This window comes from Spea bombifrons, chromosome 3, assembly GCF_027358695.1.
Source record: "Spea bombifrons isolate aSpeBom1 chromosome 3, aSpeBom1.2.pri, whole genome shotgun sequence".
Taxonomy (NCBI): domain Eukaryota; kingdom Metazoa; phylum Chordata; class Amphibia; order Anura; family Pelobatidae; genus Spea; species Spea bombifrons.
Genome location: NC_071089.1, coordinates 19,509,370 through 19,534,613, shown reverse-complemented (window position 1 = coordinate 19,534,613; position 25,244 = coordinate 19,509,370). Strand labels below are relative to the sequence as shown.

Below are 25,244 nucleotides of genomic sequence, written 5' to 3'. Positions count from 1 at the left end.
GTTCCTCACACCAAGCCACGTGTTTATGGACCTTGTTGTGTGCATAGGGACAAAGCCATGCTGAAACAGGAAACAGCATTTGACTGCCGCAACAACTTTAGAAGGATTCAATTGGCTAAAATGTCTTTGCATGCTATAGATTTAACATAATTCACTGTACCTAGGGGACCAAGCGAAACCCTGAGTAGCAGCACTAGACCATTATTTTTCCTCCACCCAACTTTAAATTAGCCACTCTGCATTCTGGTTCGGTAACAAATCCATCCAGATTTCCAGATGTGAAGCATTCTTCACTCCAGAGTCTAGTGACTCCCCTGCTCAGCTATGATTGAACTAGTTTGTCTCCTGTTGATGGAGATAGAGCCTGCCAACGGGATCTCACCACTGATTTGCATTACGGGAGCCTGCCCAATGGTTCTTCCAGCAGAGGAATCACAGGTAGTCTAGATTGTAATATTGTGTGCAAGGCCCCCTCTCCCTAATGTATTAGTCTTAGTCTGTCAGTTTGTTTTGTTATAATAGCCCACCAGGACCCAAACAGCTCATTTTCACTTAATTATTCCCTCAATTGCTCTACATGACACATGAAGCAAAGAACCAAGTCCTCCCACAGACCTACTTTGTGCCGGGACTGGGGGACTACGAGGAACCAACCAACATCCTCATCCCAAGATCTTACTGCCAGAGCTTCCTCAGCTTGCTACAAACACAACGTGACAAAGAAGGCTACAGCAGCTTCCAAGATGAAAGCACTGACATGCCAACGAACTGCAGGTTTTCTATTAACTTATAGATGCCAGCTATTGGATAATCCGAACAAGCGGTGGGGGGTTTAAAGTGTTTTTGCCTCATTATTTTTTGCTTGGCAGGTACAGATGTTTTGCACCTGGGATATACATACATTTTTTTGTTTTTTACACCATGGTGTGATGGGATACAATGTTTCCTTTTAATTAGGTATCCATTTGCAGCTGAACTTGTCCTTTAAAAACAAAATTTAAATATATATATAGTTAGGTTCCCTGATGGTTGTGAGAGGTGCAGTACCCTATTTGTTTCCTTGTTGATCAATGCAGTTTTTTTTGTTTTACAGATGGTTGCCTTGAAATATACACACGCTTATGAAGTTAAGAATGAATCTGAACAAAAGCAGAGGAAACAGTACAACAAATTTCATTTTTTTTTATTCATACAGTATCAAGTTCTATTGTTCCTACAAGTTATATAGCATGCAGAGGGAAAAAAAATAAACATTCAACATTAACCATTTCCCCACACAAACAAAAACCCTAGAAAAAAAAAAATCTCCATTAAAGGAAATATTTGCTATTTTCTTAAACACTAGCCAAGATATGCACAAGCAAGAGAAATAGAAAGCATTTGCTAGAATATTTATAAACACGACTTATGTACAAAAAAAGAAAAATATTAAACCGTTCCACCCCCTAGAAGCTGAGCACGCGGCAGGTGACACTGGAGAAGACAACCACTGGCTGGGATCATTAACCACGTTCTGATCCAGAGGAACAAAGTTACACATAGTGGGGACTGTTTGAACATAAACATGTACCAAAGTTTGGCAACATTTCCTTTTTTTCCTTTTAACCATATAGAATGCAATTTATGTAAACAAGAGGAACATTTCATTCGTTCTGCATGCAAAACTCCATGTCATGCAAGGACACCAAGCACCTGGATTTCTCTCGCACAGACAGAGCCCATGATGTGCAGCACTCAGTAGAAGGGACAGCTATGGCAGGTAGGCGCTTACAATGTACGTTAACCTGCTCCTTTCCATTTTAATACATAGAAAAAGAAGAAGAAAACCGGATATGCGTCCAAAAGATTTACTACCTTAAATAATTTGTTAATGTTTTTTCCAGCCAATAGTACCAGAGCAGAAAAGGGAGAGATTAGAAAGTTGCAGAAAATGTCTCGCTACTTTTAGATCACACAAAATATGTATTCTATAGACATGCACAAAAAAGGAGATGGGGCAATTACAGAAGAGGAGAAAGCCATTTCTCCTAAACAAGGAATTCCCTCTCCTATACACATATAGAAATGAAGATTTTACCAGCCATGCTGCCTGCAGTAATGTTGTTACGTTTCTGACAGGGGGTGAGCATAAGTTCAATGGGTTGAACCCCACTAACATGTTTAATTGTAAAAATACCAATGCTTGTAAAATAGAAAAGAACGTATGCGTTAAGTGTTGATGTAAGACATTTCAGCATTGATGAATGAAAAAAAAACATATATGTATATAAAACAGGTCCTCTTAGAGGGCATCTGAAGCTAGATACTTGGCAAAGCTGAATGGGACCCAAGCACTGTGCAGGTGCTACATGCACATAAAAAAGCAATTTTAATAGAGTAACGGTACTAGAGTAACGTGTATAAATTAAACATATACATTTCCTGTGTGAAGAAAAGAGACATGTAAATTAACAGGAAGCAACAGTGTTGATCAGCCTGTTAATATACCAATATAAGAATTAACAAGAATGAAAAGAAAAAAAAGGATCACAGAAAAATATCCCATCGACCAGACACCCACATGATAGTTTATTATATGTATATATACACACACACATATATATATATATATACACATACATAAACACACTAATATACTACTGTGTGAAGTAAAAGTAAGGATTTGTATTCATGTACTGAACAACTTATGTTCTGCTTGGCACTTTGTATACTAGTTGTGTTTTTGACTCAAGTATTAAATTAAAGCCCACCTAATGACTACATAGAAAGCTATATATATATTCCTTGTTATAAAAGAAGAAAAAATAAATAAAAAGCCAACTCCCTTTCTTTTTTCCCCACCACACTGATATACTCTTCCCCATCTTGCTGTCCTTCAGACTTTAAAGTGCTACACCAAGTTATTGAGAGATAAAAAAGTTCAATAACACTAAGTTGGCTTCATGAGGCTCATGTTGGAAAATGTGGCTTCACAGAGAATACTTCCATTTAAAATACACAGAGAGCGTTGCTGGACGTCTTGAGCAGATCTTCAGAGATGGAGAAGAGAGCAGAAGTGTTGGTGCTGCTCTGGAGAGTCACACATCTACCACCATCTTTTTGTGGATATCTAAGCCTCCTACAACCTGTAGCAAACGATAAGTTACATTAATTATTAAAAAATATCACCAGGTCTTTCAAATATTTACGAGCACCATACAATAGTTTTCATGATAGCCTTGGACGCATATACAATTTAACAGACCTCATACAGTGCAATTTTCATCCCATTTACAATAATTTAACAAAATCTAGCAATCACGAGATATGTTGCAATTTTCACAATTTATTTAAAGGATATTCCACAACGATATCACCCCTATGCACATCCTCAACACTGGAAAAGGGAGCCCACAATATACTTCATATGGTTGTTCATCTGTACAGTGACTACCTAAACATTTAGATGTAAACACAAACGCTTTCATGAAAAACCCAAGTATTTTGCAGAACAATGGGCATAGTTTAGCCTCCAGAGCACCAAAAGCTGCGACTAACGCAGGCAAGATCCTTGGGTTCCTTATGGAATCAAACAAACAGACTCTACCACAACTTTCTTTGGACAAACCCAGCAGATAATGATGTTCCCACCTACTCTGGAATAAAACATCTAGAGTTTCACTAACGCTCCTCCAATACACAGATGATCAATGACAAATTAAAATACGCCTAGGAGACTCTGCCAAACTAGTCACACTGGTAGCAAAAGCACCAACTGGCTGTCTTATTTATGATCAAAGCAATATATGAATATAGCTCCAGTCTGTGTGACCCCGAGATTGGAGAGAAAACCCTCAGTCCCCCCGGTATAGTAATAAGACAAATGTAATCTATTAAAGACAGCACCCCGACAATAGCCGACGGCTACCTTTATATTAAATGGAATTGGATCTGAAACATGACTATAGCGAAACAAAAAGTTAACGAAAAAGTGACTGTATGGCCTGTTCGTGGTTAATTGTATTTATTTTGTAAAATGTTCCCAAAGAATCTGGATGTAGATCAGAATGTGTATGGGAATCTGAATGTGTATTCATACACTTATGTAGACAGTGAGTGTCTATAATCACTTTAACTGTGGCTGTAATCAATATTTATGCTGAAAGTCTTTAGAATCCATTTTCTGTCTGCAGGACCTAGATAGTCTTGAAAGCTGGCAACCCATTACACATCAGACAATATCAATAAAAGGTATCATCTTTACCAAATGTAATCATCTCAAAGAGACATAATAATGGGGCCTAAACGTGTCCGCTTTAAATGTATTGAATTACATGGCATTTGCATACATTTTAAAAAAAGGTTTGTTTTCATTCTCAACTAGAATAAATCACTAAAGATTAGCGGGATCAATTACTAATAGATGTAGATATATTGTATTGTAGGCAAGAAGTAGTTTTACTTGCCTACAATATGTCTACATCTATTAGTAATTGATCCCGCTAATCTTTATACCAGGACGCAGGCAAATGATGTGTTCGAATAGATTAATGTTTCAAAGCTACGGTTGTTACTTACAGCACAGAATTCTTCAAACGATATTCTGCCATCACCATCTTTATCTGCATTGATTATAGTTTTGTCTACTATTTGCTGTAATTGTGTGTCTTTGAGGTTGTTTCCAACCATCATCTTCAGCACCTGGAAAAGCTCACCATTGGAGATATAGCCATCCTTGTCCATATCATATATACGAAAAGCAACTAGCAAAGGAAGAAAAGGCTTGGTTATATTAAACATACATGGTACAGCACATTCTAACACCATTTCATATCTAACCTTCTTGGTGGAATGGAAGTAGCCCTACAATAGTATCCGGCTAAACCCCTACTGTCCACAACCCATTAAAAGCCGTCAATGTAATAATGTTTTAACAATTCAACTAAAATACATTGTGGTCTTCAATAAATGGGATGTAAAAATAGCAGGAACAGAAGTAGACATGCCTGCAGCTCACAAGAGCCAGTGTTTGATGATGTATAAAATACAGCATATTGATTTAGATTGTTTCATGCCTGTGTTACTGCAGGTCTGTTAATGAAAACTGCCATTATGCACTAATTATCCTGAATACAACCCCCCCCAAAATAAAACCTCATGTATTTTGTAATTTAGACCAAAAACGCAAGAATACTTACACCTCAATTTCTGTTCCTTATCACCTTTGACACTGAACTGCGACACCCCTTCAATGAATTCTATACATAAGGAAAAGGACAGAAACGTATTAAATACTCATCTACCTTTGAAGCCGCTCCCCGAAAACATGTCGGCAGTGAAAGCAGGAAGAAAGCACTTTATTGCCGATCCTTTCACCAGCGACCCTCCCCCACGATAACGTTCAGGGTCATATGATGGAGGCTGTAATAGGATTTGACACACCTCAAGGCTGCTTTACAGAGTGCTTTGCAAACGCAAGATACAGCTACAAGTGCAACACCGCATGCAACGTATACAGACGCGACAACAGGGTATACCGCATGACTATAGGAACAGGAAGGAAGAGGAATAGGTATTTCTCCATGATGTTAATTTGCGATTACACACTTTAGCTGGAAAGAAAGTTGCGCGGTAGCTTACCTTTAAAATCTACCTCTCCGTTGCCATCTGTATCGAATATGTCGATTACCCGCTGGACAAGAGGGTTCTGCTGCAGCTCCGGCAAAGACATGAACTCCTCCACGCTCAGAGAACCAGAGTTGTCCAAGTCAAGTTTTTTAAACCGTTTTCCTAACCTCTTGATCTCATCGGCATCAACTATAAGCAGAACAGGAAAAAAAGTCATCTTGCTCATAAATCAGAACAGGGTCGAGAGGCGCAAACATACATCTATTTTCTCTTTTTAACCGGCACGGCCAATAAATATCACATAACGGGAGACGTTCCGGGTAATTACCAAGCTTTCTGCCAGCAGCGGCCATAATAGAGAAATGTGCGGCTGACTTGGAAGTATGCAGACTCCGGCACTAAGCAGTAAAGCGCTGCTAATGCTTCGTTAATACCAAATGATCACATGGCGTAATTAATTTGGACACGCTAAGCAGATCGGTCACTTTATACCAGCAAGACCATTTTCTTCCTGCAAATCTACAGCTACGCGTGCCAGAAAGCACCAAAACTGAAGATCTAAATTAAAAGCTTTATAATTCAGCAGCCGGGGAACTACACTGCTGTTCAAAAGTTTGGGGTCACTCTGCTGTTTTCATGGAAATCAAGGAAATGCAACTAATGTAATCTAATAATTTAATCAAGTTTTTTTTAATTTTGGATTAGTTATCACAATGTGATATAGGAACACAGGAGTGATAAGAAGATATGAAGATATTCCATAGAAGAAAAAAAAAAAGAAAAAAAAATCAGCCACTTCCAGTTACAATAGTCATTTATAACATTGTCAATGTCTGCACTGTTTCTGATCCACTTAATGTTATTTAAATAGACGCAATTTGCTTTTCATTCAAAAATGAGGATGTTTGTAAATGACCCCAAACTTTTGAATGGTAGCGTACCCGTCGGCTCCTCCAATCACTACACTGCCTGAGCCGAGGGGTAAGCGTATTGTAACCCATGTGTTTCTTTCCCCATTTATAACAGAGGAGATGCTTGTTGGGGACACAACCTTTTATTTCGTTATCTTCTATTTACATAGTGCTTTCTAGAATATATGTTCATGGGGTTTAACAAAGCTATAGAAGACTAAGACAAACTGATACATCAGGAAGAAGGGCTCTGCTCACAAGCTTACTTTTACTTAAATGCTCATTTTTAAACCAGTATAAGGGCACTGGGGATAAAGTCAAATATTAAACAATTTAAGATATAAACTACATAATATACATTAATATATATTAAAAGCAAATATTTGTTAAAGCTTTGCCCTGCCTAAATGTTATTACTCCGTCTATTATCTCCCCCGCTAAGCAGGTTAATTCATTTTTCTGCACATTGCCATCTAGTTTTGTATGTAAAGTGTTTATTTAGTAAAATGGCTTGCCATGAGTATGTGATATAAACAGCGGACGCTGTTTTTAAAGACGGCAGGCAAAACCTGGCAGAAGAAACTGTAAAATATATGAAACTGTGCAGTTTAGATATAGAGTGCCTAAAGAGGAACTATATGGTAATTATACAGTCACCGAGGAGCAGGACAGCAATATTAATATTCCTACTCAATACATTATTCATCAGCGTTTTTCATGATAATTTGTGTTTAATGAGAAAGCGCCGTTGCCTGCATTAAAGCTCATTTTGATTCATAAGCACACTGTTTAAGGGAAAGCAGCGCGGCATCTATTTCAATCCCCTGCTCGCGTTACAGAGGCTGTGCCCTTGAAGATATACATAGACATACTGAATAGAGACGAGAGGAAACGCCACATTGAAATTCTGTCATTTCCTGTGATGAGGACCCAAGCGAGCCGGAATAATCACAACAGATTTATGCACCAATTACAAAAACAATGGATGTAAAACGCGGACAATTTACCATTTCAGGTTAGTTCCAAGCCCTTAAGATCAAACATGCATTACCATAGCCTGCATCGCTCTCATCACACCAGTTACCCAGCACAGCAATTACCCCAAGTGTCCTGAATTTTTGGTACTGTCCCGCTTTTGCAGGCAATGGGGATCATGGACCAGCTGGGGAAATGAGGGGCTCTATAGGAAGTGTACCCCATAAGTGCTGGCCTCACACGACCAAAGCATAGGAAGGTGCACAGAAATGACATATGTTGCTATTTACTTGAGCCCCTCCCCCACGCCATCTATTTAAAGTCCTCCTTCTGTAAGATAAACAGAAAGCTTATTTTTGGTCATAGCAGGATTCCTTGACTCTGCAAATATTTGCAGACACAAACAGCTGTCTTACTCAAACCTGTCACTTTTCAAATAAGCCGCAGCAAAGTATTCTGTGTTGAAGTGGAAATCACTCGTGTATTTCAGCACAACCCAATTAATTCACGAGAATAACCTATAAGCTTGCTTATCATTCAGTATAATTGCTTTGGAGATAGGGGACCAATGCAACCACAGGTGGCATAGATATTATATTAAAGGGGCACTGCAGCCATCATGTGACCTTGCACTCAGTTACATAGCACCATCATATTCCACAGGGCTGTACAATGAGTACACCAGTGTCTCCTTTAATTACTATTTTAACCCCCTTGTAAAAGCATTTTATAATCCTCCTCTGATTCAGCAGAATTCCTCCCACCCGTTTGCCTCTTTCTTCACCCCAGACTCTTGTCTTGCAGGAGAGGTTTTAAAGGTGCTTTCCAGCCGCAGACTGACTTTGAGCAGCAAGACATAGGGTCACAGGTTCAACACCAAGTAGGGTCAACTAAGCCCTTCATATAAGCTTCCAAGGTAAAAATAACAGCTATTCTTCAGCTGCCGATTTGGTTAATTCCAAGATCATGCGCTCACTTGGGGAAAGGCACCATATAAATACTAGTTATGTAATATACATGTAATTCCAGGGATGCTGCATGGGGCAGTAAATTGACCCTTTACTAAATTTAATAAATGTTTCTTTAAAATAACACCAACGTTTTAGGGTGCAGCTTATAATCGGGTGCATTCTATAATTTGAGCCAATACAGTATTTTGCATCAGCAGGAAGATCTCCATGGCCAAATACAGAACATTGAAATGAAGGGGGGGGGGGGAACCACAATGTCACAGTAAAAATAGTGCGTGAAGTAGCATTTATGAATAGAAATGGTGCTTGTGGGGTATTACCAGAGGATGTTGTCTCCCTACGTCACATATCCTGCCGAATGTGATGGTAATGCGTTACTATACGTTATCGTATCCTTCTCTTTGGATAAGGGTATACTTTCGTCTGTGGCACAGATATGTAAATCACAGGTACCAGTGTCCCATTTTTTGTCTTTATAGGATTCTAAAAACAGTAAGTATCCAAATGCTGCAAACAGGTAGTTGAAGTGGCCGCTCTTACTGGAGGAAATACATATAGCCACCTCGTATCATCTCACGTTATTCTCTTGATTCGAGCAAAAGTACAGCTATGCAAGTTGATTTTATGGTAAACATTTTCAGAATTTGACATGCGTATAGAGCGAATAAGATAAAACCAAACTTGCAAAATAAATTAGCTACTTACAATGTGAGCACATTTCCAATGGATAGCTTGCCTCATTTCCCTGAAAAGCAAACAAAACAAATTAGATACCGCTTAATAAGATGATTAGTTAACCTCCCAGAGTCAAAGTGCCTGGTTTAATTAAAACGTAATCATACGGCATTTTGTGCCACGTATCATCCAAAACAAAGTGTGTTTGGAGCTCCTGAGGGAGCAGACACCCCGATCCATCCATACATCTAATAAACTACCGCTAACAATAAAGAGAACATCCTTTCCCATTTAGATACCGTAACATTTCATCTATTGATAAACATAGGTGTGTGCAAAAATTCTATGTATACATCCATATCTCTCACTCACACACCCACACCAGGAAGCAGTGTTGTCACATCCACTGCCCACCCACACGCATGCATATACATTATACCAGGCCTCGGCAAACCCCAGTGGCCATGGCGACTAGAAGACACTTCCGCAGGGTTTTGCGGGACAAGGGAGTAAAAACTGGCCCGGGCTGCCATTGTGAATCCAGCACCCAACGCTATCCTGCAGGGGCACGGTGCCCAGCGGGGTCATGTAATGGACGTTATGCGACACTGCTGGGCGTCTCATGGCTCACACGCAAATGTAGGCTGCTGGGGTCACAATGGCAGAAGATAGGCTAGTCTACACAAGGTGAGTGGGGGAGGGGAGTTGCGTGTGTGTGTGTGTGTGTGTGTGTGTGTGTGTGTGTATATATATATATATGTATATATATATATATATATATATTTTGCTGGATTCAGTCTGTTAATATGTTTGTAAGCATAAAACATTAGCGTGTGTTTGTGTAAGAATAATGGTTAGACATAAAACCTTGAGTCTTTATGTTATAAAATACCCCTCATGAAGGGGTTAACCGCAGTACTGTACAAAGTGGTACACTGCATTGCAGTGAAGAAATGCGTGTTTTAGGTCATGTTGGCCCAATAAATATACTTTCACTGCAGACCAGGAGGTAATAAATTAAAACATTATTGGGAGAAGAAGAAAAAAAAAAGTTGGCTCCTAAATTTTTTCGCTGCCTCCTAGATCCAAAGCCAATTTGTTGACCTCTGTATTATACAAACCATTTAGAAACACACACGCAACAAGAATATCCTGTTAATTCATAACAAAACAAAAAAGTGTTTCAAAGTAGCATGAGATCAGAAATCAGAAGAGGCCACGAGTTGACTGCCAGCACGGAAATGCCTTCTCCCCCACCATCTACGTTCCTGGGCAATCACCTGTATGCATGGCTTCAGTGCACAGGCAGCATTCCCTGACAGGAGCCGCAAAGCCCTGCCGATTTGCTTCCGTTTAAATGACTTAACAGATGTCTGTACAGAAAGCGCCTCAACTCAGCTGACATGATTGATCCTCTTATACACAAGGATTCCCCCCCAGAGTATCAGTTTTCTGATATGTGCAAAAGGCCAAGGGGATTGCACATACACAGCAACTTCCAAGCCTGGCAGCCCATGTGAACCTTTCCTCTCTCAGCCCTCCGCAGCAGTATAGACACCATGTACTGCTCTAGCCATGTATAGCCATGTTTCAAGGAGCGTCTCATAGGTTTTGTAACAAAGGAACCCTTACAGATCAAATGGTACTTTGAAAATGCATCACGTACGACTTCAGAAGAAAAGACAGAGGATCAGCCAGAGCGACGTACATGTCTGAAGCCAACCAACGAAATCTAGCATTGACAAGACCGATGTTGTGAAGAAACACACAAAGTAACTTACTCTTGTTAGGCGTCCATGATTTTGGTTACCGGTCTCAGCCTTGGAACAGAGGTGCACAACTCTAGCTAGAGGGCTGCAATTGGGGTATAACTGGGGGTATAACTCCTCGATATCCCAACTTGAGCACATTAATTAAAAACTCATTAAACTGTTTGCAGGTAAGAATATACAGAATCTCTGGCCTCTTTGCAGGTGCTCGTGGACTGGAGATCCGCACCTCTGCTTTAGTGCAATACAATGTAAACATTTAAAAAACTGATCAAAAATTCCTCATAATGCAAGCCGCCTTACACAAATCACAATTCACAATTCACAACGGGGGGGGGGAAATCACACAACCGCTTAAAAAAAAAAAAAAAAATTATAGAAAGACTAATACTTGATGTGTGACAATATTATGAGGAATTACCATTAGTTTCATTAGCAGAAGTGTGTGTGTGTGTGTGTGTCGCAACGATAAACTCAAAAAATTGTGTGGCAACGGCAGCATCATAACCGGTGCATCAATCCATATTCTACTAAAGGTTTGAGCACAGAGATGAGCAGAAACAAAATGTCACGTTTTCAGTGACACTTGGGAAGTCCCTTCTAGAAAAGCAGGGCAGAACCAACAGCCTCAGGAGCTTCAAGATGCAAGCACTGGAACCATTAGGTTATTTCCATTAAAGCCGCTTCTGACAGCACAACATAGCTGTAAGGAAAATAATCCTTGCGAATTGCATACATTACACCCCTGTGGTTGTTAAGTAAGAGAAACATGGATGCCACAGACTCTGGAGATTCTATAGCATACTACTGTACATCCCAGGGTTCCCCCTCAGTACGCTCAAGTATCCATTTCAGTCTAGGATAGCAACACCACATGTTATAGACCGCAGAGATTCTCTGAGGATGTTGTAATGTCTGACTATTAAGGGATACCCCCTAAATGGGCCATGCTTTGGGGAGCAATGTTGCCTCCTACCAAACCATCCACAATACAATGTATGTTTGAGATGATGTTAATTATAACGTTGTGTAGCTTGGGAACCATGATGTCATATGGGTCATTTTTATAAAATAGTGACAGAGGTTAACAGTAAGGGAGTTTAAGTGTGCATGGGATAAGCATGGCTGTCCTGAATCAAAGACAAGACCAAGTAATTGGTCATACCTGCCATCAAAATCCATGTTTCTACGTTTTTAGATGCTTCTGTAGTATAAAGATAACTTCATGTTGTATGTACTTGAACAGATTTGTTTCTTTGAACAGGATTATAATAAAAAAAAAAAAAAAGCTGGTGGCAGGAAAAGCACTAATTAAAATGATCACATTTCCCCTAGTGTATCAGCAAGCATTAAAAACATCCATGATTTACTACAGAACCTTTTGGACAATAAAATTACGCCTATATCCGTTAAGATCCACGGAACAGAAGAAGGGAGTCCTTTGTAACCCGAGATTCTCCAGGTGCCATGACTTCACCGAGGTTCCCTTCTGCTTCTGGAAAGGATGGGGGTTTTGTTTAAACTGCAGTTCTACTGCAAAATTGGTAACAGTGGAGAAACGGGGGCACTCCATCGGTTGCCAGGGTCCTTATATTGAGTTTGCACCAGTATTGCCCTTTATTCAATTGGCTCTCGGGCCATCTGGCATTAAAGACCAAATGAAATATTGTGAGTTGCTTTCATTTATTTCAGTATCCAAGCATTTTGCCACATTTACCATGTAAAAAACAAGGGCCAAACGCTACCCGGGAACACCGTAAACAAACAAGAACTTTGTGAAATAGAAACAATAGGTTTGAAGTATAACATAGTAATTACATTTAACGGATAATCCCAGAAAGAACAAAATCTGTAACATTTTCCTTTGGTTTATTGCTGTCCTGGAGGTGGGTGTAGAAAAACATAAAATTCCAATCAAACAGCACTTTGCCGTGGCAGTGTGGAGGAATTGTTCCACCAACGCACATTACTTCAGTGCAGCACAGAGCACTCCCTGCTGCCTGCAAATAAAACTAATCAGCGTAGAAGGCTCCAGGCATCAGAAAAGATCACATTGTGGCGAGATGGGCTCCGGGACCAGCGCTAATATTCTACCCAAACTAGGCAAAAGCCACCTCACAAAATGCTATGCTCAGGGAAGCCCTTCCAGAAATAAAGGGATCTGCAAACTGTTCGCTACTGGAAAGAGACAGATGACATGGACAGTGACTGATTGACATTAACTGACAAAAGGCTCAGAGCTAGAAAACTCCCGTTGCTATCTGGGCTGACAGAGAAGCTCCATTGTACAGACGTTTCATAGGATGAAGAGCCAACACTCACAGACTTTTATCCAGAAAGAAAGGCTGACCTGGCCCTGGACATTGCATAACTTAGTGGTTGAGGAGACTTCTCACTGCATTATACAGAGGAGGAGGCTCAGTTGAGCTGAAATTTCATAATGCATAGCAATAAGGAGTTGAAACCATAACCTCTTCTGCAAACTCTTCCTTTAATGAATAGACCCCAGTCTTATGACTCTAGCGTCTATACACATCTCCTCTCTGGGGCCATTTTTTTTAAAGCAATAGTTTTCTTCTGGTGTGGTATTTCATTTTATTAAAGGGAAACAAGGCCATCACACACATTTTAATACACAGGATAGCAGAGTGTCCTCCTTTGAAATTATTTTGTGCCCCTTGTAAAGGCAAGCGTTTGCCTCCTTTCCCACTCCTAGCTCCTCAGCTTGCATGAGATGTCATGTGGGGCATACATCTCCCGCTTGCCTTGAACACAGATATACAGGGCATGTTAAAGTACAAAGTGACTGATGGGTCTATATGCGTGCAACAAACAGCTTTGTTTACAATATTTCAAACTGCATGTGCTGTTACTCTGTAGGCCAGAAGATGCAGATGTCCTTTCCTCATTTCAGGAACTGTTTGTAGGCTGAAAGCAGGTGTCCTCGTGTAACAGAAAGGAACAGACTGGAAACGTAAATAGAAAGAATGCTTGAAAGTCCATGCTTTCATGAACCGGTCCTGAACCACTGTACAAAAGCATTAGAGCAAATCCATTGTAACAAGCAATTGGCAGATTAAAGCCATTGTTGAGCTCCGCAGAATATGACGCTGCTATGAAAATCAATCATGATCTAATACTGTTGTCTATTTTCATAATAATTTAAAAAAAAATTGCTAATGATTTACTTAATTCCAACTCAGACAGCAAAACTTCCCACGCAGCCTTCACTGTACTTTATAACACAATAATTTATTAATCACAACAATTAACTGTCTGTTTTGTAAAGTGTAACATCTCATAAACTCATCAATGTTCTGTTCTAAAGAAAAAAGGTGACCTTACCACGTTATACAAAGCCCAGCAAAAGGCTTTCTACCGCATAGGGCTAGTCCATGCAGTCCAAGTTTGCCCAACAAACATGGGGGGAAATCAACAGGCCTCTGAACTGTCCAAAAATGATTATATTTAATCCAAGATGGCTAACACTGTCCAGTCTGACCACTTTCAGATCTTCAGAAGAAGGAGCTAGTGGCTTCATATGAAACAATCTATCCATGTCTATAGGATAACAAAACTTCTAACATGTTAGCCAACGCAAAGAAAGATTCTGGGTACAGATAGCCAGGATGCCTGCAAGGAACATACTTGCTCACATTAATCGTTACACAGTGTACAAAGCATCCTCTCCCTAGTTCGAAAGGCTATTATGTTTACTGCAAAAAGTTTCAACCTTTTGTGTATAAAGTGGATTAGTGTTTACAGAAATCTGCTACAGTATTATCCTCAGCTAACAAGGAAAAAATGAACAAGGAAGAGAACGTGAACATTCTAAGCTTCTCTGAAGGCTTTGGCACACCATATGTATCCCTCAGATAGATTGCCTAATCCATGTATTCTAGTCTACGCAGGAGTAGTTGAGACCATATCTTTATGAAGCCTGTAATTAAAGCAAATAAGAAATACAGTAACAAAAGGTGTGCTATAATCTAGGTGTGAGGGAACACTGTCAAATGCAACAGGAAAAACAATGGTGTCCACGCTTCATAAATGGTCAATGCACAGCGGAAAATTTGTAGGTGAAGAATTTTGAGTTCTACCAAAAGAAAGAAAAAAAAGCAGATGGAGGGGTGTAGAAAGTGAACACTTTCAAGCTGGCAGCTTGGCATCAATCACCCTTAGACACCGTGTGTTGAGCTAACCGACCTTGGTATTAATGCAAAGCAGAAGCACACTGTCCCTGCACAGCAAGTAAACACTAAACTATTTCCTACCTAAATGCCAACTAGACAAACCATGAATTTTAGACCCCGCTTGTGCAGCACTAAAGCCTACTTGCCTGTGCAGATCAGGGCATCTTATACAAGGCAGAACAATGGAAGTAACAGCTTTGGGGCTGCAGTTAAGCAGAGTGTGTACCTTGGTAACCGTCCATTATCTTCTGAAGAAACCGATGACTGTATTATGACGGCGGGCAGAGATAATCAGCTGGGCCAGGCACGCTATATGTCTAATGTAGTCTATTATGAGATTGAGGACCTAGCAGTGTTATAAACATCCCCTCACTTGGTTACAGAAGAACTTCAACATGCAGATGGCCCCCGCCAAAATGGGAACGCTATTCAGCAAGTCCAGAGTTGGCAACATATTTGCGACACGCTCTCTCACTGCAGCGGCGTTATAACCGCATTACTGTCACAGGCTACTGCTGAGTGGTTTTGAGATCAATCAAGTGATCCAAGATACAGCAGACCTAACAATCGCAAGGGGAGGACACAGGCCTCAGGGGTGAGTATATAGCCTAGCATGGAGGGGGACTTGAAATCCCACAGGGGTGCCAAAGTCATTTCATGTTATGTGATCCCTACATGATTAACTCTTACACTTCTTAGGACAAATAACCTTCGTTTCCAAACACATACTATTCAGTCAGAGCAAATTTTTTTACAAGCTAGAGAAATGTACATGTTGGGTTTACTGCAGTGTTTTAGAATACACGGCTCCTTGACGCTCGGTATTTAAACACTATTATAAAACTTATCTTTAATAAACATGACTTGGTTACAGATTTACTAGTGCATGCCTTTAATAGAACTATACGCTATTTTAAAGGCAGCAGTTGTTTCTGGGATAAAGAGATAGAAGATATATCACGAATATGAATACAAAATGATAACAGAGCCTTATTACTGCAGCTAAAGGAGGGCGTCCAGCACTGATGTATCCGGCCCGGCCAAACGCGGGGTTGTGGTGATGGTGCAAGACGCCCAGGCGCTTGTGTTACGTGACCCTGCGGAGGTGCAGGCAGCTCACACTCAGTGCAGAGCGGTATGGAGTGTGTGTGTGTGAGTGTACACGGAGCGTGTGTCGGTGCACATGTATAAGAGTGTGGTGTTGGTGCATATGAGCATGTGGTGGTACGAGTATAGTGGAAGTCATTAGTATGAATCTATGTCAAAGTTTGTGTACATTATAGCATGATGTTAGCATGCATGTACAGGAGCATGTGGTATTAGCGTGTGTATTACTGTACGGTGTTAAGAGTGTGTAAGCTAGATACAATATTAACTTGATCTACTAAAAACCTAATGTATTCAGCAGCTTATTAAAAAGATTTGTTTCTTCTGTCAATTATTAAATGGATTCACTATCTTTGCCAAACACTGAATTATAGATCAATACTTTATTAAAACTTTTTTCTATTATGTATATTTTGTGAGATCTTTAAAACAGGACATAGTTCTTGATCATGATATATTTATCATTAGCAAGGGGATTTTTGGTGGAGCATTACCGACGAAGAAGGAAAGGGGAGATACGACAAAAATCTTAAATATATAAAAACAAAAACATATCTGGTGGCAAAAAAATACAGCTCCTTTTTTGGCTGGCTTGGGTACATACCTCTGTACGGCAACGGCTTAAAGCAAGAGAAGTAAAGATGCATTCTTTGTCTTGTACACACACATACATATATATATATATATATATATATATATATATATATATATACACACACACATATATATTTTATTATTATTATTTATTTTTTTACTACTATGCCACACTATATTGTATTTAGTCGCGCATCGTGTATGTCTAGTTAAAAACAATAAACTTGGCATATACTGGTTGTGTGAGCCACTCATGGTAATTTAAGGTATCCTAATGTTTAAAGGGTAACTCCCACTACTCTCTCTGTACGTGGCATTTAAATTGTCCGCAGCATACCTAGCAATACATGCAAAGTAGGTTTCAGTTACCTGAAGCAGAAGAGCAGGAAAAGTTATAGAGTTTTGCATGGGTGTTCCTTAGTTCCCGTTTTCCCAGTGCACAGCCAGTACTCACTATAGATGTGAGTCTACTTTTCTAGCAGAATTTGGGACGCTGAGACTGAATACTAGTCTGAGATGTCAGAAGCGCTGTATGCAAAGCCAGAGTAAAGTATTTTTCGACAAACCGTGGCTCACGTAAGCATATTTTACAGCCACATGAGGCAAAAAAAGAACGATTATTCAATTAGCCAAGACAAATATTACATAAACGTTCCTTAAAACAAAAATGATATAAAAGGTGGGAGCCTCCATTTTTACTCATGTAATACTAATCTGTCATACGGCAGGCAACCTGACGGACACCAGTATTTTTTTTTTGATGTGTTAAAACAACGGCAATGCGTGAAAAACAAGTTTGTGGATTACAGTAAGAAATGAGCAGATCTGTTGTATGGCTCTTCCAAAGATCTTACTCATGTTTTTTGGCTGTATTCGGATCTTGCAGGTTTAGCACAGATGGCTTTCCACCACCCACACTCTTAAACAAGTATATACACGCGGATAGTTCTTGGCTGCGGCGAGCTGTGGGTAATGCAGCGGGACCACCCTTGCAGGATGAGTGTTAAAACTCGCTTTAGATGTCAATGGATTCGCTGTTTTGAAATAGAATCATTCCAGAAGCACGTAGATGGAAACATCAAACTGAAAAAGCCAGTAACGTGAATACCTGTAGTTGAGATTCCCGCTTCCACCCAACAGCTTTACACATTGACAGGCATACGGAAGTCCAATAGTTCTGGGTGATTTTACCCATATTAGTGTCCTGTTACCAGTAACATTTAGTAACACCCACATACGATGTGAAACATTTATTTCATTTCAAGGGACTTGTTACGCAAGGGTATTATTAGGTGATGTACACATTACATTAAGATAAACCTATGGAGCCAAGACAGAGGATTTGGAGTTTGTTGGGAGAGACCGATTTTAATCACAACACACCATATGCAAAAAAATAAAGCAATGTAGAATATATGGTGCTATAAGGCAACAGCACAATCTACGCAGAAATATAATTTTGCTTGATTCGCAGTTCTGCCACAAATGGATGGATTGGTTTCTATGCACTATTATCATATAATAGACCATGTTTTGCAGACGGTGCCTTTAAAGCCCATCAGGTTTAAGATAATGCTGAATCTACAATTGAACTTAAACAAGATTTAAGATAAGTGAAGTTTATCAGTTCCTCTAATCACAAGACAACATTTTCCTCAACATACATAAAAAAAATATAAACGCAACAAATTGTTCTATCGCTACACAAAAAAAAAACCCTTATGATTGATATATAATAGTGGGACAGATGCAAATCAGGTTATCAAGCTGATGAACCCGTGGTTAGAAAAGTCTGCAAAATAACAAAATAAAGCTAGTTTTCATTGGGAAATGTAAAAAGACAAAAACGCTTGTTTTTTTTCACTAGTGAGACCCATGCCTCCTAAGACCATCACAATGCTTAACTTTTTTTTTTTAAGGTACTTATCAGATATTACTGGATGTATTTTTGACCACTAATGACAATAAAAACCATTTGCTCTTGTATAATCTATGTGGCCTGCGTTCAGGCATAGAAAATAACGTGCAGCCAATCACAAGCATACAAGGTAAAGACAGACCAATCAGATGCATGTTGGTATCTCAGAGCAATACCAACAGATTCCTAATACAAGCCATTTAATAGCATGGTAGTTTATTCTAGAAATATCACACTAAAGCAAGCAACCCATTTAATTCGAGGCATGATGTAGTAATACGACAGCACAAAGTCCATCACGTGCCGTAGGTTCGCTCTGTTCCCGTATATCATGTACTGACCGATTTAAGTACTGGTTATGTGAATTTACTATATCATGTGTCAGTCCAAAGACAGGCTGTAAAGAAATCACTATTTTTGGCTGACTTATTAACCAAACTCAAGATCTATAAAAATACAAATGGCAGCTGCCCTAATGAACCGTCTTCAAATAAGTCACCAATACATCTCTTCCATCATATAGAAAATATATAACCAAGGCTACCCCTGGAATATACCATTCGCACTAACCCAAATTCAGAAATGTATGTATATTCATGATGTGATACAAACACATACATGGCAGCTGCAGCCACTAACGATACCGCATAGATACATTGATTAAGACATTGATTAATAAATTGATTATATGTGGAAAGCAGGAAAAGGGAAATCTGTTTTACTTGCCAGTGCAATATGACAAAAGGTCACACAAAGTGTTAATATAGGAATACATAAAGTGATTTGCTTACAAAGAGATGTATTTACTCTAGAATAAATAAAATAAAAAAGCTACGTTTTAATCACACTTCATTCAGTTATTACATGTAACATTATTGCCATCAGTGGATTAAACTCACAGGTGATGCAAATTATACCAATTGTGTGTGTGTGTGTGTATATATATATATATATATATATATATATATATATATAATATACACACATACACACACTTACAGTATGTAGAAATCATCTACATGCTAAGGCACACCAGGACTTTTAAAACCAAAAGCCAAATACCAAGGATTTCTATATAAACCCTACATTTAAAAGAAATGGCTTTTTATTTAAAACCCTTGGTATGCCGACACTTCAAAATTATAGCTTTCAGCCGAGGGGCAGCACCCAGGCATACACAATCTCTTCTACATTATAATATATGGACATTGTTAAGCACTGCAGAATATTATGCAGTGTGTGAGAGTGTATATATATATATATATATATATATACATATACAGTTATGGAATATTGAGAATTATGGATTTAGTTGAACAGAAACATATTCCTGTGAACGGGGATGTGCGACACTGTATGGCTCTAATCCTTTCACGAGCAAGAAAACAAAAACAATAGTATTTACACGACGTCAACGTTTTGCAGAAGACGGCGCTGAGCAGCTAGATTCGGAAATAAATCAATCCCTATAGAAAAAGAATGGGGATTTTGGGCAGATTTTAACACAAATTATTCCAAGAGCGGTTAGGGCTTGATGCAAAAGTGTCTGGCTTTAAGCCAGCGGCACTCACTAGAGGGTATATGGAGTCATTAAGAGAAAACGAGCATTTAAATGAGAGGGGTCTCCGGAGCGACAGGGATGATGGGTGGAAGAGGCTACGACGGGAATGCACAGGAATAATGCGCAGGGAAATGCCTCATTATGGTGGATGTGTCCTCCTATATCCTCTCCCACCCTCATATGCACACTGCCTGTGGATCATACGCCATTGCCACAGTTAACCCACTGGCTGCCAAGATGTAAGCCTAGAAGCCTATGATAACACTTATAGTAAATAATGAAAAGGTCAGCTGATTTAATGTCACCTAATAAGGGCCACCCCATCAGGGACAAGCATCTCAATCACGGTGAGGGGGATCAAAGAGATCAATGAGGGCTGGATATTGCTGAAAATCCCTGGACAGGGCAAGGCTAGGGCAAAAGCTGCCCTCCAGCTGTCAACGCACTACAAGTCCCATCAGCCCCCAGCAGGAGATGAAGGAATTGTTGTCAGCAGGTGCTAAACCAACAACAGCAGCCGCTATACATGTCACACGTATGTACACAATAACCACACGTTACACACCACAGGCCGTTCCTCACACTCTCATGACACACAGCACAAAATACATTTATCATGCCAGGAGCAGACTGTCACAGGCGGCGGCTGCACCCAGCAAAGGGCGGAGGTGAGAAGAGGAGTAAAGGCTCCTCCAAGGCCCGCAGGCCCGAATGTATATAACCTGTCATCCCCCTCCTCCCTCTGCAATGCGGCTCTGAAATCGGGGACCGCCACTGACCCACCCCGGGCCGCCCGTCCCCAAACAGCCCTCACCATGTTGGCTGCTCTGTGGTGACTGCCTGACGCTCGGTGCTTGCTTGGTCTCGAGTTATGCCGTCACTGACTTAGCACTCGCCGTAGCCGGTAACGGAGCCGCTCTGCGCTCCAGACGGTACAGACACTGAGCCACAGCGTCGGAGAATGATAAGGAAGGAGGGAGAGCGAGCGGTAGCGGATGGGCGGGAGGGGGTGGAGACTGCCTGGCCGCGTCATATAAAGAAGGGTGGAGAATGCAGGCGCGATGTCCGGGTACTCGGCTGAGACGTCACGCATCCTATAGCTCGCGCGCGGACGCAATCGCGACAAGCGATGCCACGTTCAGAGCAAAGAGTATTAAACACTAAAGACATGCCCGAACAGTAAAAACACGTCCAAATATTGCAACCACAGCTTAATGGCTACCATATGATACAACCAACTACTATCACTGTCGGAATCAACGATTCATTTAGCGATTTTGAACAGACTATCAAAATAGCCCCTGAAAGGGGTGCGGGATATAACTAATGATGTTATGTCTCTTGTGTATTGAACTGACATCTCTCCTATCGTCGTGGTTTTGCTTTCGAACGCCATGCTTGTTGAGGGAAGTCAATTTCTGAATAATTATTACAGGGCGATGCTGGATACCGTACGGAGCAGCCTCGCAGCCATTCCTAATGTACAAAATAACAAGAGACCGGTGATTTATCTAAACGCCATTGGAAAGGTGGCATTTTGGTTTCATGCTATTTGACAGCCGGGAGGGGCCCATCCTGCCAGGAGTGGGAGGGGCTTTGCTGCAATTTCGAAGAGGCTGCGGCATGGGGCTGTCGGGATTGTGTCGGTGGCCATACTTGAGCCATAATTGTCTCCGTTGTAAGGGAAGTCGTTGAAACAGCGAATGGCTGTACGGTTTAATACGCTTTTTATGGCGACCGTTATCTCGGGACTCCCGCCAAAATGTAGAGTCCATCGCTGATCCGTTACCGTGTTATAACTATAATAGGAGAGCACAGCCATTTCTCCGGGGGACATAACGTTTAGCACGTTGTTGATCAGCTCATGCGAAGTGCTGCCCTGCGGTGCGTGGAATGTATAAGTTCCTGGAATAGAGTTCCGCATACTGCAGGCCTGCGCTGTACATGTGCTGGTCAACAACATGTGAAGTGTACACTATATGTGCATACAATTACACACAGGCAGCCATCTCCATAGGCAAACATTGGCAGTAGAATGGGTCCTGCTGAAGAGCTCGGTGACTGTAAACATGGCAGTGTCATAGGATGCCACCTTTGTCACAAGTCAGTTCATGAAACATCTGCCCCGGTCACAAATATTGTGATGTTGATGTGACCGAAGCAACCGCCAAGAGAGAGTAGAGCGTGCGCACTTACAGAGCGGGCCGCTGAAGCCTGTAACCTGTCCTCTGTAGCATCTCTCACTACAGAGTTCCTAACTGCATCTGGCTGTAACATCAGCACAAGCGCTGTGTGTCAGGAGCTTCGTGAAATGGGTTTCCATGGCTGAGCAGCCGCACATAACCCAAAGCTCAATGCCAGGTGTCAGCTGGAGTGGCGTAAAGCACACGGCCACTGGATTCTGGAGCAGTGGTTCTATGGAGAGATGAATCTGGCTTTAGCTATGCATAGTGCCTACTGTAAAGTTTGGTGGTCCAGGGCTTTTCATATGGGTTTGGGCTCCTTAGTCCCAGTGAATGGTAGTTCCAGCATGACTATGCCCCTGTGCACAAAACAATGTCCTCAAAGTCATGGTTTGACGAGTTTGGAGTGGAGGAACACGAATGTCCTTAGCCCCATAGGCAGACATTTCATGGAGTGGCAAAGATTGCATCCTATGAGCTCTTCGGTATGACTCGCTGTACTGCCAATGTATGTGTTTGGCAATAGCTGCCTATGTGCTTGATTTTATATACCTGATACAGATGAATTCTGTGTATGTTAGCAACACAATATCATAATTCACGAACGTACTACTGCTAGTTACTGCACTGAGCAAAATAAGAGCTGTATGAAGGACTATGAGATACAACGTTACTTTAAAAGACTTCCATCATCTTTTTTGGATGTCGTGCAACTCAAATGAATCCAGAGTCATGTTTAGAAGCTAGCGAGGGTTGGCAAGCAGGTCATAAAAGCCTTCCTGGGCCACTCTGACCTGAAGAATTACCGTATTGGCTCGAATATAGGCCGCACTTTTTTCCCCCACTTTAAGTTTTTAAAGTGGGGGTGCGGCCTATATTCGGGCTCTAGCGGCCGACGCCCGGGACATGCAGTCCCGGGCGCCGGGCAGGCAGCGGGGTTAAGATACAGATCCCCCGCAGCGGTGCAGGGGACCTGCATCCTTCTCTGCTCAGACAGCCTCCCCTGCCAGCACTTCCCACGGGGGGGGGGTGCCGGCACGGGAGGTTATCTAAGCGTTTTACCTCTGCCCACCCCCGACTTACCGGAGCAGACTCCCGGGTGTCTTGCGGGGCCGGCGGGAGACATTTACGCAATACGCAAATGCAACTTCCGGTAACGGTACCGGAAGTTGCATACGCGTATTGCGTAGATGTCCCTCGCCGGCCCTGAAGACACCCGGGAGTCTGCTCCGGTAAGTCGAGGAGGGGGGGCAGAGGAGGACAGCGGCAGCGTATCGCGGGGAGGGAGGACAGCGGCAGCGTATCGCGGGGAGGGAGGACAGCGGCAGCGGATCTCGGGGAGGGAGGACAGCGGCAGCGGATCTCGGGGAGGGAGGGAGGGCAGCGGATCTCGGGGAGGGAGGGCAGCGGATCTCGGGGAGGGAGCGCAGCGGATCGCGGGGAGGGAGGACAGCGGCAGCGTATCGCGGGGAGGGAGGACAGTGGCAGCGTATCGCGGGGAGGGAGGACAGTGGCAGTGTATCGCGGGGAGGGAGGACAGTGGCAGTATATCTCGGGGAGGGAGGACAGCGGCAGCGTATCTCGGGGAGGGAGGACAGTGGCAGCGTATCTCGGGGAGGGAGGACAGCGGCAGCGTATCTCGGGGAGGGAGGACAGCGGCAGCGTATCTCGGGGAGGGAGGACAGTGGCAGCATGTTTTTTTTGGTGCTTTTTTAAAGAAAAAAAACTTTTTCTTTAAAAAAGCACCAAACTTTTAGGGTGCGGCCTATATACGGGGGCGGCCTATATCCGAGCCAATACGGTAGTTCCACTACCAATGCAATTATTTGTATTTTATATGTAATTCTTCAAGAATGCCTTTTATGGGCTTTCTTTGGAGCGCCTTTTGTCTCCCAGACTGAACGTTGCCAGCCTTGCCCTGTTTAAAGACCCAGTCCCTGCTTTTTCCCTGTGCTTTCTTAAAGCACAGCATCCTTCAATGGTAGCGGCAGGTACCAAATAGACAGAATCATCACCTTTTGTTCTTTCATCATTCTGTGCACAAATTAAAGTGGACATGTTTGTTTTCTAATGCAAATTACAGTATTTATGGTGCAAAATAAGACATAAAAAATCTATTTTATTTCATTTTTTCACCTACCTGATGTTTGTTAGCGGAACTTAGTCCTGTCTTTAGCATCGTCTATTTGTACAGAAGCAGTAGAGGACCATGTACTGTGGTATAGAGACCACTTTGTCAGAAGGGCTCTCACACGGTATTTGGTGTAGATGCCTCCTGCTGGAAATAACATATATTTGAGGTAGACTTCATTATCAATAAAGCATACCTACCAAGTGTCCCATTTGAAGTGGGACAGATCCAATTGGAGTATTGTCACACCAAATTGTCTTCCTTTTTCTGCTTTTGCAGACAGTGGAGATCATCTTCGATGGGAAAGGCTACGGCACATGTGCAGGAAGCATACTTAAGTATGCTTCCTGATTTCAGTACAGGGAACCAGGGGGAGGAGGAAAATGGGACAATTCACTTTTCATGTTTAACTTAAGAATACTAATTGAGTTCCGTTACACCCTGGGTCCAAGCAAAATTGGCTTTAATATACACTAAAGTGTGCTTACGTTGATTTAGTTTGTTACATTCAGGCTTAGTCATCGTACAATGCTGTGAAATACGATGATACTTTATGACTCAATAAAAAATAAGAATTAGTGTTTGGTGGGGATATTTGTGTGATATCTTTGCTACCTATGATGGACTGTCAGGGATCCCTGTCATGTCT

The 25,244-nt window shown here is 41.5% G+C and overlaps 1 protein-coding gene across 1 annotated transcript; it reads right to left on the bottom strand.

Annotated features, from left to right (window-relative positions):
- Positions 1 to 1,157: 1,157 nt before the first annotated feature.
- Positions 1,158 to 21,287, bottom strand: PPP3R1 (protein phosphatase 3 regulatory subunit B, alpha). The gene is made up of 6 exons (XM_053461248.1): positions 21,096 to 21,287; positions 9,170 to 9,209; positions 5,620 to 5,796; positions 5,178 to 5,237; positions 4,558 to 4,742; positions 1,158 to 3,125 (listed from the first exon to the last, which is right to left on the bottom strand). The coding sequence occupies exons 1-6, from the start codon at positions 21,096 to 21,098 to the stop codon at positions 3,078 to 3,080; spliced, it is 513 nt and encodes a 170-aa protein (XP_053317223.1). The 5' UTR covers positions 21,099 to 21,287; the 3' UTR covers positions 1,158 to 3,077.
- Between the last annotated feature and the right edge of the window lie 3,957 nt (positions 21,288 to 25,244).